The sequence below is a fragment of the Musa acuminata genome, chromosome BXJ1-1 (assembly GCF_036884655.1).
Source record: "Musa acuminata AAA Group cultivar baxijiao chromosome BXJ1-1, Cavendish_Baxijiao_AAA, whole genome shotgun sequence".
In the NCBI taxonomy this organism is placed as follows: domain Eukaryota; kingdom Viridiplantae; phylum Streptophyta; class Magnoliopsida; order Zingiberales; family Musaceae; genus Musa; species Musa acuminata.
Genome location: NC_088327.1, coordinates 1,942,536 through 1,959,556, shown reverse-complemented (window position 1 = coordinate 1,959,556; position 17,021 = coordinate 1,942,536). Strand labels below are relative to the sequence as shown.

At 43.0% G+C, this 17,021-nt stretch overlaps 2 protein-coding genes across 4 annotated transcripts; both read left to right on the top strand.

Annotated features, from left to right (window-relative positions):
- The first annotated feature begins 127 nt into the window (after positions 1-127).
- On the top strand, positions 128-12,244 carry LOC135585996 (uncharacterized). Of its 3 annotated transcripts, none has more exons than XM_065088414.1 (7): positions 128-514; positions 1,812-1,901; positions 2,122-2,202; positions 2,364-2,495; positions 4,345-4,563; positions 10,525-10,617; positions 11,868-12,244. In XM_065088414.1, exons 1-7 carry the CDS (start codon positions 293-295, stop codon positions 12,027-12,029), a joined length of 999 nt encoding a protein of 332 aa, XP_064944486.1. In that variant the 5' UTR covers positions 128-292; the 3' UTR covers positions 12,030-12,244. The 3 variants fall into 3 exon arrangements, with proteins under 3 accessions (XP_064944486.1, XP_064944441.1, XP_064944500.1); XM_065088369.1 differs by having other exon boundaries at positions 2,364-2,537; XM_065088428.1 differs by lacking the exon at positions 2,364-2,495.
- Positions 12,245-13,865: 1,621 nt separating this feature from the next.
- LOC135596178 (APO protein 3, mitochondrial-like) lies at positions 13,866-16,407 on the top strand. Its single transcript, XM_065088150.1, has 3 exons — positions 13,866-14,413; positions 14,525-14,955; positions 15,788-16,407. Exons 1-3 carry the CDS (start codon positions 14,016-14,018, stop codon positions 16,195-16,197), a joined length of 1,239 nt encoding a protein of 412 aa, XP_064944222.1. The 5' UTR covers positions 13,866-14,015; the 3' UTR covers positions 16,198-16,407.
- Positions 16,408-17,021: the final 614 nt, after the last annotated feature.

The window sequence follows — 17,021 nt, the reverse complement described above, 5'->3', positions numbered from 1 at the left end:
TGATCTCAATAAAGCCGCGTCGAACTCGATCAGATCCTCTCCTTAACTGTGTTTGATATAATGTGTGTGGGAGCTGTTATTGTTCGGTGCCAACACGAGGCAAAAGGTTGGTAAAAGAAGACTCTGCTCATCTCATCCGAAGTGGGCTTTGAACTATATTATTTACACGGACTGCCCTCAAAAACCGCTGATCCAACGGGCGAGATCTGAGCCTCTAACTTCTCTTTACTGAGGCAAAAGAGTGAGCACCTCGTAGACACCGTCAGAGGGAAGAGCGAGCAAGGGAGCTCTCATGTCATCCCTCCTTGCCTCCAAGCTTCTTTCTGAGCCGTCGCCTTCCTCCTCCTCTCGCTCGTCCCTCTGCTTCTCCTCCCACTCTCCTCCCTCTCTTCTCCCGCGCTCCGTCGCCTTTCCTTTTCCTAAGCGGAGCAGATGCCGCTTGAAGCTCGTCCGGGCCCAAGATTCCGACACCGTCGCTTCCGGCGGCGACCCCAAGCCCCAAAATGGCAACCTGGTACGCTCTCGCTTTTAACTTGGAAATGATGACTTCTCGAGGTGATTCTTATAGTATTTCTTGGTCTTTCCCTCTCCTTTAAGGTCGTCTTGCATGCAATTTTCCGTCTCTCCCACTGGGGACCGGTGTTGTCATTTCATCCGCAGTTGTTAGCGTTTGAGATCGAAAAGGAGGAAATTATCATGCTTCTGTTCGTTGTTTGCTTTGGACGACATTTGAAGCTGTTTGGGCATGTTTACTAGAAAAAGACAAATATGCATCTAGGATTGTGTGATTGCATAGAAAACATTAGGGAAAACTGTTTTCCTTTGTAAATATTTACCTCGATGTTTGTTTGCTAGGAAATTGAGAAAATCTTGAAATTTATTTTCATGTTTTCTAGTAAAATTTAAATCATTGCCTTGTTTTCCATGTTTATGTTGGAAGAAGAAAAGAGATGTTCTCCAAATCATTTATTTTCAGTATTGCTTACCATTTTTCACTTAAGTGGGAAGAATTGTTCCTTAATGCTGAGCTTATTCCAGGTGGTTCGGTCATGTACTTTTGTCCCGGTCCATTTATTAGTAGTAAATCATGTTCAGCAATTTTCTTGCAAATGGGAGTAAAGGTTTCTTCATACCCAGCTTATTGTAGGATATTCAATATTGTATTTGCGTGCTAGTCTCGATATTTTGTTCAACTGGAGTCATTTCATTGATTTCTGGGGTTTCATCTGTGACCTGTTTGTGGCAACTGATGTTGATTACCAGAATTCTTGTCATTTTTTTGTAGGCTACCTTGTGATCACCATGACTTTAACATAGCATACCTAAAGGTTGCATTCTTCGGTGATTTCTGGGTTTAGAAGAGTGATTGTGTATTTCCTTATTTTGTGTAGGATTCAAGAATAGTGCATCTTTCTAGAAAGTTAGAAGTGACTGGACTGCCTACGACATTCCATCTGATCAAGTTATTAGTTGCAGATGTCATGAAAATATACTGTAAAAAAATAATAAGATAGTACTCACTTTGCATAAATGACCCAAGAGGACTAAATTAGGATCAATATGCAATATTTGAAAGGTGGGGTGGGTGGGGTGGTGAAGGAAGAAGGAAGAGGAAGGAGGAGAAGAAACAGAAAGGTCTTAGTGAGTCACTGTCATGCTTGTCTATATTTTTCATGGCAGTTGCATTGGTTTCCTGCCACTATTTATGTGTTTTTATTAGGAGACCATTCTGTTAGTCAAGAGCAATCATGTGGATGTATTACATGTATGCTTAATCACACCTGCATTGTTCTGATCTTGAATATTATCAGCCCAAGAACAGGAGGGATGTTCTTTTGGAATATGTGAAAAATGTTCAGCCAGAGTTCATGGACTTATTTACAAAAAGAGCACCACAACAGGTAAGTTATGATCTGATATATTATAGTTATTATTTTCCTTTGTCGTAATTTAGGAAGCCATCCTTCATTTGTAACCTGCTCTGAAAGATTCAAATATATTATTGGTTATTGTGGATCTTGTTTCGCTCTTTGTGACCACTGGAATTGGAAAAAGAACCTGTGCTTATTTAGAATTATATTTCCTTAAATTAATGTCCTGTTTTCTTTTTTGCTCTTGGAGGTTGTCGATGCCATGCGCCAGACTGTCACAAATATGATCGGAACACTTCCACCTCAATTCTTTGCAATTACTGTTACTACGGTATGGTACTTTGACTCTAAATTCTTCTATCTGTTTCATTGGTAAAATGGTAGTGAGATCATCACATATATGGTATAGCCATAATTTTGAAAGATTTCCCTTGCAACCATGAGTTTGATGTTTTGATTCTGATTTTCATGTGTATTTTGCTTTGGATTCAGGTTGCAGAAAACCTGGCACAACTTATGTATAGTGTTATGATGACTGGTTACATGTTTAGGAATGCACAATACCGTTTGGAATTGCAGCTAAGTCTAGATCAGATAGCTCTCCCTGATCCAGAAGAGAAGAATGTATGTCTTCTTAAACATTATGATCTAGATGAAGTGTGTAAGGTTTTGACACCTCTGGTGCCCGGTCTTCTTGATATCTGCTTGGAAATTTAAGCATTTTTTATCTGGATAAAGCGTAGGGTATTGATACCTGTGGTGGCTTTGTCATAATATCTGCTTGAAGATTTGATTCTTATATGTTCTTATTTTAAAGAAATGGTTGCACCATTTCTTTTCATTTTGGTAAAACATACCATTTTGAGTTGTGTATAACTTTTTCAGTAGCTTAATTTTGACATCAATTTTAACTGGTTGGCTTTGTTATGTAATATAGGAATTTTTTTCAATGGTACTAGCATGGTAGTCTTATCAGTCTGTACCGGTATATCGATCGACTATCGATATGGTATGTACCGAATCGTACCAATGTACTGACACATGGTACTATGGGGCATACTGACAAACTGGTATATACCGCCCATACCTGTCTCCTGTTGGACCAATACATACCGCTCACATCGAGCGGTATGCTATGGTACAACAAACCTTGAATAATAGTAGCCCTGAAAACCTTTATTTAACATGATTATGCTAAATAGCTGCCTTTTTATCTAGCTGTGTTAACATATGAAACAAAGACTTAAACGACACCTAACAAATTGAGTTGAGAGTAGACAACATAAACTGAATACATTTAGATCCTCTAGTATAGGTTGGAAATTTCAGGTGTCTCGTTTATAGTTTGCAAAAACAGAGCACAGATATTTTTAAATGTTTTGAAGCTCCATTAAGTTGCTAAAACACATGAAAAACACAAAATAGTTTTGAAGAGTTGATATAGTCAATTTTGAAGCATCGAGTGTATTTCGCCAAGAATGGTGCCTTTGTTGTCATGTTAAATAACTATTGTTTTTACTTTGTTTTTTAAAGGATCATTTTCGCTATCACATATTTTGCGAGTGGCATCTTGGTAGCCTCATAGACTGTGTTTCTTCTGAGTTTCGATTGGCGGAGATGACTAATGAGCTCCAAGTAACACAATCCCAGGGCCCTTGCTGAGGCTCCCATCCTAACTATGCTAGGAACAGGGTGGATTTAGTCAGAAGTTAAAATTATCCTTTAGCTCGGACCAACCAAGATTGGACTCTCTTTTATGTAGGAGAAAATTTATTCACTGTTGAAGATGATCACAAAAGATCTACTTTCTTTTGTACCAACTTCAATTGCAAAATATTTTTTATTGAGTTTAAATCTATATTTCTCAACTCTCCTGGAAGGCTGGAACAAATAGAGTAAATATATTGTCTTAATTTAATTTTTCAGCGAACACTAGTTTGTTTGGAAAACTTTCTCACAAATGGATCAGAACTGATGTAATTTCTGAAGCTTTATGGTTTTTAACTTAAATTGCAAATTATGTTGTGAAGCTAGTTTACATGAAGGCTTCTCTTTGGTGAACTAAGTGTACATAATGGTGCAAGGATCTCAAGCTAGCAATTTGTTTTCATGTTTTTTCTTGATCATGTGGTAGTCGTCGAACAGATATAAATCTTTTAATTGCATATTTGATCATCATCCTTCGAAGTCAACCGATATTGCGTTTTATATGTTATCCGGGACTAGTCTATGCTGCTACTAAACAACGCCAGAGTCAGATTTAGCTTCATGAGCATTTCCCAGTGCTGTTTAAAGAAAGTGTGATTAGAAAACGGATATCCTTGTTTTGTAGCAAGCAAAGAATTATTTATGTTTTTGTAAAATTATATAATGATTACCCTCCTCATGGCTGCATCCCAAGATCTATTGCACCTTTTATATGGAGTCATTTTGACTATAAATTTTGCTTAATTTGCCCTCTTAAATGGTGTAGGCAGTTCCAAAATATGCACCTGGTTCACAGAAAAAGGTGACTGGAGAAATTATTAGGTGGAACAAGATTACTGGCCCTGAAAAAATGGATGCCATGAAGTACATTGAATATCTTGAAAGAGAAATTGAAGAACTAAATCGTCAAGTTGCAAGGAAATCTGCAAATGGACAGAATGAACTTTTGGAATATCTAAAATCACTCGAACCTCAAAATTTAAAGGTGATGACTATTTTTTGCTTGCTTAAATTATTAGTCTTGTGAAACTTTTCATGCAAGTATTTTTCTTTTCAAGTACCTTCTATCTAAAGCATTTGTTTCCAGTGATATAGAATTATTGGTGAAGCTACTTGTAGCAGTAGTTTTCTGTTTCTGGAATTACTGCCTATCTTTTCTATCTTAAAGGTATATAATATTTGTGGGCTGCAGGATGAGCTATCTGAGCTTCGGCATGGTAGTGACCTTCAAACTATAAGATGTCATGCTGTTTCAGTACCCAGTATTTTCCCTCTTAGTGTGTGGCAGAGGCACAAATAGATGTTTTTTAAACATTTGACAAGCTTTATTCAGCCAGTAAGAATGCCCTTGTCCTGGTTCAACGAATGCTAGTAGAAAGAATCTTTCAAAACATTCCAATATGGCTCGGGTTACAAGGTTCATCATGTTTCTCAAACTACAAATCTGTGCCTATCATATTTGTGGTTGAGACTAAGAAGGTTTGTAGCATATAGAGTATGGCTATGTTAGTAAAGGGGACTTGCAGTTCTGAGGTTGGTTGAACTTGAACATACTGTTCTGATACAACCTATCACTTTTTATACAAACCCAAAAACACAAGTTGCCGTTCATGTTAATGGAATTATGAACCAAAAGGTAGCACAAAACTTTTATGCTTCTAAAATTATCAAAGGAAATTATTCTTTATCATACAGTACTGGATCTCAAGGAGTCATTTCCTCTTCATGGAGTGCAAAAGATAGTTTTCTTTGATCTGTAAGATTATTTTTTATACTAAAAGATTCAAAATCTGTTCAGTTGAACATCGTGATATTGGATAAAGATTGGTTTCATAATGAAGGTATACCAACTTTTAATTGAGGTAATTATTACTATGTCCTTCAACTGGATAGTTACCTTGGAACATGCTATTGTCTGTATTATCAACTACAAGATTATGTGTAAATGCATCGAAGTGAGTTTGTGTGTCATATTTCAGGCCAGGGTTTGTCGTACCGAGCCGTACCGCTCGGTACGGGCGGTATGTATCGGTCCGACAGATTTTCGGTACGCGGACCGATGGTTACCGGTCCGAGGGACTGTAGTAGTTACTGCTACAGTGCTACAGTACTCGGTACACTCAGGTGTACCGCTCTGTAACGGACAAACTTCTAAACAAGATGTTGGATGTAATGCTTATGTCTGTCCGTTGTCTTTTGGCATGTTCATGCCTTGTATAGCAGGTAGAGGGGCGGCCGAAGGCTTATAAGTCCCATTTTAGTTGGGTTGGTGGCCTCTTAAGGCTTGTAAATAAAGGTTGTGTCATGTGGACACGTTCGAGAACTTTTCGGTCTGTAATGGACCATTTTACCCTTTGTTGTGCAACTATTCAGAGCTTGTAAAGTCTGTTTGTAATTTGCATTGTCTATGAAGTGTTTTTCGGACATGTTTGCTTGTGGATCCCGATTGAGGTGTTCTTTTTAACCCGTTCTCTCTTTTGTTGGTCCTAAGGGACAATGGGAGGCTTCGGGGAGGCTGACCTTTGCGGACGGACGCGCGAGGGTGCCGCACGCCTTAGGCAAAACCAGCTAAGGTCGTGACATTATGGTATCAGAGTGGGACAAGCACTCATAGAAACACTTGACATGCAAACGTGGGGGACCTAGCGGGGCTGCGTCGAGGGCAGTCAGCACACGCGCGACCGTTTGAGGGAAAACGGGCATGGAGATGTAGGGAAAAGAGTCGCTCAGAGGAGCAGGCATCTAACATTGGCATTCAGTGGAATGGCCAACCCTTCGCGCAAGAGGCACCACGAGAACAGACAAGCTTGGAAGAATTTGGAGCGCACAAAGGTTGGGATGGCTGAGTTTGAGCTACGGCTCAACGTTGACAACCATACTTGATGGTGCTCTAGGCAGGCGAGGCGCTTGGCAAGAATGAGACCATCCAAGGTGGAATGAGTTGCTCAACGACCAAAATAGTTATGCAAAGCTCACAGAGGTGAGGGGAATTGCTAACTCGAAGAATTTGGTACTCATGCATGGGCTTGTATGCGGACGATGGAATGTTCGTGGCCATCCCAAGGCGGCCGAGACTCGGCGCCAATGGAGCATTAAAACTTTCTCTTCGGCATGCAAAGGATACGTCCGTAGAAGGCTGAAGTGTGCAACGAGTTCAGCATGTTGCCAGGCCTTGAGGGGTGCAGTGGTGGCTGTATTGACGTGGAGGCGCAATCTAGCAAGTGCGTTTGCAAGAGGCAGAACAATGCACAGTTTGTTCAGCAGATCAGAGTAGTCCAAGGGGATGGTGGTCTCCGAAACGAAGAGAGATGTTGCTCCAACGGGACAGTTATCTAGGAGGGATAAGTCTCGGCACTCCAGAGGGAGAATCATGTGAGACGGACTTCACATGTTGAGGAGATGGAGCTCACAAACAACAACTTCACGAAGCTCGATGGACCGAGCAAGCGGCGAGGAGTTGTCGCTTGATCTCGCTCGAGAGAATGCATTGGTGGATGCATTGCGAGATCAAGTGGGGGAGCGACCTGAAACAACTTAAATGAAGGTACACTTAGAGTCGATATGGAGATCGGACTCAAAGGAGGGCTGACCCGTGAAATGGTGGGCGCGAGGGCCACCATCGACTCAATGCAAAAACGAGGAGCGGAGCAACTTGGGTGTAACTTGGCGAAGTACCCAAGTCGCCCGAAGGGAGCCAGCAGAGAAGTTGGAACATGGAGCAGAAGCACAGTGCTTTCCTTAGACAGAGGCCAAAGACATGAACTCTTGCAGAGGCAAGGGTAGGATCATGTTGTTCCATGGGTCCTTCATCCTGACGGAGCGGACTCATCTTGCATGGTGCCAAAGACGAAGGGAGCTTCGCGGCACATGCACCTTAACTCGGAAGAGCATTTGATGGAGGAACTAAGGCGACTCAACTTGCGGAGGCGAAGTTGGGTTCAGAAGGCCTTAGCACGGGGCAAGAGGACGCAGAGACGGGTACTCTTGAAGAATATGCCATAGTGTTGCCATTCAAGTTGCTATGAAGGAAGCAGTGCGCAGCGGTGATTGTGCTGGTAGGGGCAGAGGCCCAGGATCCAGACAATGGTGCACAGATTACAAATGAAGTCGGTGGACTTCGAGAGCTACTAGGCGACGGACTGTCCTAGAGCGGTGCTTCATCTAGGTGTGACCCAGGAGTGGGTGGATGAAGGTCGATTGCCAGAGGAGCGAACAAAATCGAAGGTGGAAGGGACCCTACGATGTATTGGCAGAGGCCACACATGGAGGGTTCACAATTCGAGTTTATTCCACAAGGATCAGAATGCAATGGAGATGTCACCAGGAGGCGACATGGTGCAGCGGATCGTGGTGGAACAGTTCGTGGCAATGCGATACACACAATCAGTCCCGTGAGGGATGAGATCATATGGAGGTATGATCAGGAGCTACTGGGAGCTCCGCTTTGGTGAACAACACGACGGCAAGAAGGGCTATGGATTCAAGGAGTGAAGGCCATGGTACCGCAGAGGCGGGTCTTCCGGGCGTGCCCCGAATTTTGCATCGGATGAAAACCTTGGTCATCAGCATATGGGGCTGGGTTCCACCAAGGGAAGAGTTCGAATGCAAGTACCAGTGAGTTCCATGGGAGGGACTTGATCATGCAGAGGTATGATAGAAGCAGCTGGAGAGTTGGACTGCTCCAGAGCTCATATTCGCTTAAGGGAGCCCGACAAGTCAGAGGACAAGGTCGAGTAAGCGAACGTTGCTACCAAGGAAGCTAAGGAGAACAGAATCGCTGCAAACTCTACAACGTGATGGCAGAGGCCATGCATGGGAGTTGCAGTCTGTCTTTCCATCGACCAAACAGACTGCTTGGAGAACACAGTGGTGTTGAAGCAGGGGGTCGAAAGGGGCGAGGAAGCGACGACGAGTCCAGAGGGACTTAGCTGCCCAAAATCAAGCATCAGTTAGAATGGAGGTGGACTCAGAGGAGTGCCACGGAGACATCTCTACTGATTGTGAAGAAAAGGGATACAGAGGCGAGGCGACGGATAGTAGGGCCATGGGCATGGCAGCGCCATGGTACCGCAGAGGCGGGACTTCCGTGCAAGTCATTGATCCCTTGCTCTCATGGGGGGAGAGCGCTTGGTCGTGAAAGGGGCCGAGGAGGTGGAGCATGCAGAGGCAATCTCCAAGTACCGAGACAAGGCTGAAGGGCAGAGGCCAAGAAACTTCGTAAGACCGGTGTCAACAAGTTTCTCATCAAGATAGCCGTAAGTGAAGGACTTCGGGTCATGCAAGAGTGCACGACCAAGGAACGAAGCAAGCAGTACACGGTGCTGTACCTTTGCTACTCAGTGGAGTAGGCGGCAGGGTTGATGGAGAAGACGGTACAATCCCAGAGGCGACCTCATCTATCAGAGAATTACTCCAAGTTGGGGTGAAAACTTCCTGCATTCCAGAAGTTCAATGGCTTTGAGAAGGTGAATCACAGTAGCTAACTCAATGCAAGGAGTGCAAACACTTCAAGTGCTTCAGAAGTGTGAGCAAAGAGCAGGCGAAGGCCAGTAACCAGCTCGATGCATGAAGTACAACCTCGAGGAGGCGGGCGAAGTCAAGTAACTTTTGCCTTCTCAACTCTTAAGAGAATGGGCGAAACTGAGTACCCCAATTCTCTTATCTATCCAGCAGAGGAGCGCTGCACAAGTTCAAAGACCCTTCGAAGATAATGGAAGACAATAGTTGTCAAATCCTCACCAACGGTGATCAGTGCTACTGAGAGTAGATCGTCCGCTTCATTTCCCAACGAAATGCCAATCGAAAGCGGAAGTGATGCGAACCTACTTGGATGTGACAACTAACTGAAAGAAGAGTCAATGAGCAAATTTTGTGGAGGAAGGACCCAAAACTTCAGAAGTTTGCGAGGCGATGCTCGTTAAAGCTCCAACAAGCATCCACCCAGTTCAAGTAGCATGTGGAAATTTTGAGAGACTGGCGCAGAAAAGATGGTCTTTCCTTCATTTGGTGGATCCGCAAGAATCAACAAGGATCAACACAACTCAGCCAACCCCCCCAACAGAGTCAGAGTCATTGGTGAGTTGTAGCAGCATGGCGGATTAAAGGGTCGACTACTCAAAAACAGCAGTGTAGAGCAACTGGGAGCCAGGAGGCGCATTGCAGCTGGAGCGGAAGATTGAAGACTCAGCAAAGGCGAAGAGTTGCAGTGTTCACAAAGGCTTCGACGAGGACGTCGAAGGGATAAGTGGGGGAGAATGTAACGGACAAACTTCTAAACAAGATGTTGGATGTAATGCTTATGTCTGTCCGTTGTCTTTTGGCATGTTCATGCCTTGTATAGCAGGTAGAGGGGCGGCCGAAGGCTTATAAGTCCCATTTTAGTTGGGTTGGTGACCTCTTAAGGCTTGTAAATAAAGGTTGTGTCATGTGGACACGTTCGAGAGCTTTTCGGTCTGTAATGGACCATTTTACCCTTTGTTGTGCAACTATTCAGAGCTTGTAAAGTCTGTTTGTAATTTGCATTGTCTATGAAGTGTTTTTCGGACATGTTTGCTTGTGGATCCCGATTGAGGTGTTCTTTTTAACCCGTTCTCTCTTTTGTTGGTCCTAAGGGACAATGGGAGGCTTCGGGGAGGCTGACCTTTGCGGACGGACGCGCGAGGGTGCCGCACGCCTTAGGCAAAACCAGCTAAGGTCGTGACAGCTCGGTATACCGTACCGTACCGGTACCGAGCTCAGGTCGAAATACCGGTACGGTACGGTATTGCGAACCTTGTTTCAGGCTGTCTTTTTCAGACAATTTGAATCATCGTATTACATGTATCAAATTGTATTATTTAGCAATCATCACTTAGTGTTCTGAAGACTGAACTTTGATGTACTCTTTTTAAGTATCTGCGACATAGATATCTGCATTATAATTAGGTTGTATGGTAAATCTATGCAGGAACTGACAAGTAGTGCTGGAGAAGATGTTGTTTTTGCTATGAACACCTTTATAAAGCGTCTTCTGTCAGTTTCAGATCCTGAACAAATGAAGGTTTGATTTCATTTCTAACTACTTTTCCATTTTCCATGTTATTCTATTGATTAGGTTCAGATGCATCTTTAAAGATAATGTTTCATCAGTAATTATGTTATGCAGAATTAATTTCATTCATAGTCATTTTTTCATATACGAAGGTGTTGAAATTCAAGTCTCATGTTAACATATTGCTTTTCCACTTACAGCAAGTGGAAGACAAGACCTACTGTGGGTTTTAGAAAATAGTAACATATGCTTTTGTTATCCTTGGATCTGCTAATGCTGGTATCCTGGTGCCTGCATAATGCATAATATAAAGGTAATGATAACTATGTAGCGGGGATGGGATTCTAGGAAGGGCTTTATCCTGGTATCCTCTTTCTTATCCATGTGTAGCTCTTTATGAAGGCCAATCTGTCTCCTTCTCAACAGAGCCAATTTCAAACTTCTCTAGTTAAAAAAGCTTTTTCTCATGATTAATTGGACATCTAGGATGTATGCAACAAAAAATCAAGGTAATAGAGCTTTGTAGGACTTGTCATACAGGTGCAAGGGCTGTAAAGAGATTTGATCTTGGATGCAGTTTTTGGTTATCTTCTCTTGGTTAATTTCATAAGTAAAGATATAAACTTCATACTAATCATGGAAAAGATGGAATTCCACTTATACCTATCGAAACAATAGAAGCATCAAACTATAGAAGTTTTCATGTGGTCCTCGAAACGTCAACAATGTGCATCTATGTCTTAGAAGTCTCACCGTGCCTCAAAAAGGGCATATATCCAGAGGTTTTGTATGAAATATGGAACTTTGCAGAGCAAATGTGGAATTTGAATCTTGAACTAACAACTAATTTTGAATTGTCAGGATCAAGCATTATAAGTCATGATAAGTGTTTAAATTATTTCTAATATTAGGATTAGAAAATAACTTTTTTATAGTTGAAATAAAGATCATTGTATTGTATTTTGATCTGTTTCATCAATTCCTTCTTGATTTCTTTCACTGTTGTAAATGGATTGGTTATTTTTTTTTAAAGTTGTGCATTAATCAGGTTTTTTTTCTTTGAAGTATCTACCAAATATGTTTTTGTAATTCCGGTCTTTTATCATCATGTTGAAATCAACTTAATAATGAAATCCAATAATTCTTGTATGATATAAGCATGTTTTAAGGTCTTATCATCATGATGATGAATCTTATGTCAGTAACTTCAGTGATGTTTTATAGAGTGATACTCAAGTAACTGCTTATTATTGCCGTAGACGTCGATGACAGAAACAAGCGCTTCTCAACTTGCCAATCTGCTTTTTTGGATGATGGTAGTTGGCTATAGCATTCGCAATATCGAAGTCCGCTTCGACATGGAAAGGGTGCTTGGAACTTCTCCTAAGCTTCCAGAATTACCACCCGGAGAGAACATCTGAGGGCGCAGCTCAACTCTTGCAGTAGTGAATCCCAGACCTTTGAGGTTGCAGCACATTGACCTATCATCATCTTATGCGCACTGATAGTAGTCGAGATGCCTCCATATTTGTTGGCCTGTACAAGACTCAGCATTAGAAGTAAAAAAATTGTTGTGATGCAAACGAGTAACGGAATACGAATTACATTAGTGTTAAATGGTTCTTTTTTCCTTCGAGTTATTTTTTGTTAAATGGTATCCACGATCATTGCGATCATTGCGAAATGGTGGTTTTATTACAGCATATTTCCTGTGTAGCTTAATGGCAAGTATGCAATGAGTTGCTTGCTTATTTGTTTGGTTTGAGATGTTCAGCAACTGTGAAGTGGCACATCCCAAGCTTCTCCTTCGGCTGTTGTGATGGAGTGAGTGCAAATGTGCATGAGATGCGATTAGTGCTGAACCAGAAGCCTGCAGAGACAAATGCCCATGGAAGGTATAGCTTTCGAGCCCTCTTTTCTTTTCTTTTCATCAACATGGATATCTACTGTCTCATCCAAAGTATTTATCAGTGCTGTCCAATACATTCTCTGTCACAAGCTAAGATTGTTCGCACCATTCATGATTGTTGACACAACAATTCGGCAGCATGCCGGCCTTGCTGAAAGGATTACAAATCTAGCATGTTGATCTTGCTAAATTATATGAAATAGGACAAGAGTTGTTTCATTTTACTCGCATCTTCAACACACAAGTCATAGCTCCCAGCAGCTAGGCTCTTGGCTCTCTTGTTGGCACCAAGAAGCAGCATCAAGGATACATGGGCACCAAGAAGCAGCTAGGCTCTTGTTGATCCTTTGCCCTCAATGAAGAAGTAATCATAATCATGTAACTTAAGAATTTAAGGAGGAAAACAAGAAGACTATGATAGGCAACACCTATCTCACTCTAATTCTCGCATCAAGACGCTTGAACATTGGCGCATTCTTCAGCACCATAAACCTGTGCTAACACAACCACAAACAAAGTGATCCCACGCAGACTGCATTCAATGGATACAAGCATGCGATAACAAGTTGGGTACCATCAATTTACCTTACTTAGCTTCGTCGGACAAAAACATACTCCAGTCGCGACACTTTCCCTTCCCATCACAACTCAACCAACAAAAAAGAACATTTACAGTAACTCCTAACGTATTGAAGCCATAGAAACACATGAACTATTTGAGATCAATTACTGTCATCACATGGAGACATGCGTCTTAAAACATGAACATTGCGATCTTGGAGTCGAACGACGACAGTAGATCAAAACCAAAGAGGGAAAGAGAAGATCTACAGGGGTAGCAGAGTTAAAAAAAGAGGACCTTGGCGGTGCAAATGATATTCCAGAGCTGGCAGTTCCAGTCGTCCTCGCCCTCGATCATGATTCCCCAATAGAGCACGCCGCTCTTGAGCTCCACCCTCACCACGTGCCTGGCCGTCTCGTGCAGAGGCTTCACCGGGAGTCCCTGGCTCCGGCTCATTCTCACCTCGTCCCCTCGCCTTCTGCTCTCTCTCTCTCTCTCTCTCTCTCTCCCCTCCCTCGGCTATCCAGTGGTCCTGCTGATCCGCTCCCCCGCCCAATAGTCGCTCGGCCTTTTGTCTTAACCCTAATCAGGCAATCAGGCCCGGTCCAATTCTATTTGATTCAAACTCGGGCCGGTTAGCGTGATGGTTATATGGCTTAAGCTTAGTCGCAACTTAATATCATCACCTAAGTCGCTGCAGAAGCAAAGCTCGAAAGAGTTTTACATGTAGCGTTGTCACGTCCCGACATAAGAAACTACAAAATATGACCTGCTGATGTGGCCTGAGTCGTTTGCCCTTCTCTTCTTAACCCGCGACACGGAGCACTTCCTTTTTTCCTAACTAAAGCTCCTATTTCCCGTATCTCTTCTCGCTACTCTTCCCGTTCCCAAAGCCAATAGCTCCGTCGTTTCCGTATCCCATTTAGATGCGATTAGATGAAGGTCTTGAAGCGGGCCGTGCACATGTTACCCAGGCGAATCAGTGGGTTGATAAAGCAGCGTCGCTCCGAAGGTGTTCGACGAAATGTCTCAGCGAGTTTAGTGCCAGCATTCTACACGGATCCCGCTCGGTCGACCGAGCACGTTGAGCTTCCGAGGAGGCGACAGAGATCAGAAAGGAAGCCGCTCGTGACGGCCGTCAACGAGCTCAAACGGAGTGCAAGATCCGAGAGGCAATCGAGGCAGGTGGTGAGAGAGATCACGCTGCGGCCGCCCGAGAATGGGCTTTTGGTCAAGAGATTAGTTCCCGTGGCACATGAGGTTTATAACGCAAGGCAGGTGCTCTTCGGCTGCGCTTCGAGGGTGTTGGGCAATGTCCCCGTTCATGTGTGCAGGTAACATTTGATTCTTACACTTACGATTTGCTGTGCACCTATGAATTAAGAGGTCAGTGTTGGCTTAAATTGTTGATTTGGTTTTCTGCAAATCGGTGGTAAACGTTGCAGAGTGTGTGGAGAAGTTCATGTAGGAACAGTTCCTCATCTTATACGCACATGTGATGTTGCTGGAAGCCTGGCAAGCAAAGAGCACAGCTGGGCAAGAGGAGGAATCGAGCATGTTCTTCCTCTGGTTGAGTCCTTTCATCTCTATGATAGATTGGGCAGGGCAGTCTCACACGAGGAACGGCTGCTGGTCGATAGGATTCCAGCTGTCGTAGAGCTCTGCATCCAAGCAGGCGTGGATGTTCCCGAGTACCCTACAAAGAGAAGGATCTTTCCAGTCTATAATGTTGCAGGAAAGATGATTGATTTTGAAAGGAAGTTTCCTCGAGATTATTCCAATGGAAAAGATATCCAAACACATGGTTTTTGGGAGAAAAAGAACAGCCAAAGATGCAGTGTTTCTCAACCATTCCCATATGCTGATAGTGCACAAGGTTTGTTCTACATTGATACAGTGTTTCATCTAACTATTGGTAGCTGTCTTGTTAACTACATTATATGAAGAAGACTATTCCGGTCTGCAAATTGAAGAAATATTGTTTTATAACTCTTGAATTGCTTGAAAAGTATATTTTACTTTATCGATGAAGAACGAAATATTGATCATCATTTTCTTTTCTCTTTTCGTTGAATTCACAAAGGCTCGGTGCAGGTGGTTTCTACCAAGGATAAATGTATCTCCCAGTCTTTTCAAGTTATACAACTCTAGAAAACTCAAGGACTTGTTTTTTTGGTTGAACCTATATTGAGCCCCTTTAAAACATGCTTAATCTTTTGTGCTCATTGCAACCAGAATTGATAGGTATTATCTGTTTCATAAATAATAAGTATTTCATCATCAAGAATGTAGCTGTACCAATATGATGCTGGTAATAATATAGTAAAATCAGTTAATCTTCGAATCCGATTCCGATCGAACAATGTATATAGTGGTGTCTGCAGTTGATGTTGCTTAACCTTGTTTCTGCTTTCTGTATGATTCTTAAATTGAAAATTTGTGGCAACTTTAGTAGATAGAGGTTTTGACCAAGTAATCATTTGTTTCCATAAAGTGATACCATGTTTAGGCCTAGAATCTGGTTGGTACAGCCTGTTCATACGATCCGAAAGCCAAAGTATTTGTGGAATTTGTGTTGAACTCATTGTGGCTTCTGATATTTAGTGCATAGTGGGTGATCTGTTGGTCAATTTTTAGTCTCGCATTCCATTTAATCTTTTGTTAATTTTCTTGGACATGTAACACACCATGGTGCATCCTTGTTGCAGGTATAGCTACACAGGGAATGGAAGCATGGGAGAAGTTGCGGTCAGGTGTTTCGAAGCTAATGACAGAGTACATTGCTCAAACATGTGGATTTTGCCCTGAGGTCCAGGTGGGTATCAAGGGCCATCGGGCGAGGATCTGCCAAGCTTACAAGCACCAAATGCGAGATGGACAACACGCTTGGCAGGAGGCCACTTTGGACGATCTCGTGCCACCGGTGTATGTATGGCATGTGCCCGACGCATGCAGTGGCAAGCCACTGATGAATGAGCTGAGGAGGTACTATGGAAAGTTACCTGCTGTGGTTGAGTTGTTTTCTCAGGCCGGTGCCAGTATCGACGAGGCCTATCGCGGCATGATGAGGGGAGATGTGAGCGTGCCAGAGTTGGATGAAGAGAAGTTGGTCATATGAAATGTGAAGCTGCAGCTGAATCTTCTACTCGGATTGTTGGAAGATGGCATGTATCCTTAATGCTGCTTCTTGGTGCCAACAAGAGCCAAGAGCCAAGAGCCTAGCTGGGAGATATGACTTGTGTGTCGAAGATGTGAGGAAAATGAAACAACTCTTGTCCTATTTCATATGAATTAGCAAGATCAACATGCTAGATTTGTAATCCTTTTAGCAAGGCCGGCATGCTGCCAATTGTTGTGTGTTTGGAACTTTCGATCGAGTCAAATCGTATCACCGTTCACATATACATATAGGTTTGAGTATTCAATGTCCATATAAACTATATGAATTTAAAAGAAAAATACAGAACGAATTAAAAAACTCATCTTTATAAAAAAAAAGGAAGAAAATTCTAGTGTTGCCAGACCATTCGGTGAACCACTTGTGAGTCGCGTCTCTGACGAGGGTGTCGTTCACCTCGCAGAACATCCCGGCCTAACCCCTGGGTTCAATTGGCTCCGACCCAAGGTCGGGCGCCCGATCCCTCGACCCTAGGTTGGTCGTCTCCTTCCAGTCGGCGACGTAGGTCGACGCCCGTCGGCGGAACTTGGCCTCGAACTCTGATGAGGGCAATAATGACGATGGGACGGGGGTTAACGTCAACTGCGCCCGGATGACGCATCGCGCCTCGATTGACCTAACAGCGCCTGGCCAAAACATACTGGAACGCCGACCGAGGCACATTAACATCCTGCACGAGCCCGGTCTTTCACGCCACACTAACACCGGTGTCAGACGTTACTAGGAGTACGATCTTGCTCCCTACAAGTGAGCACATCAAGTAA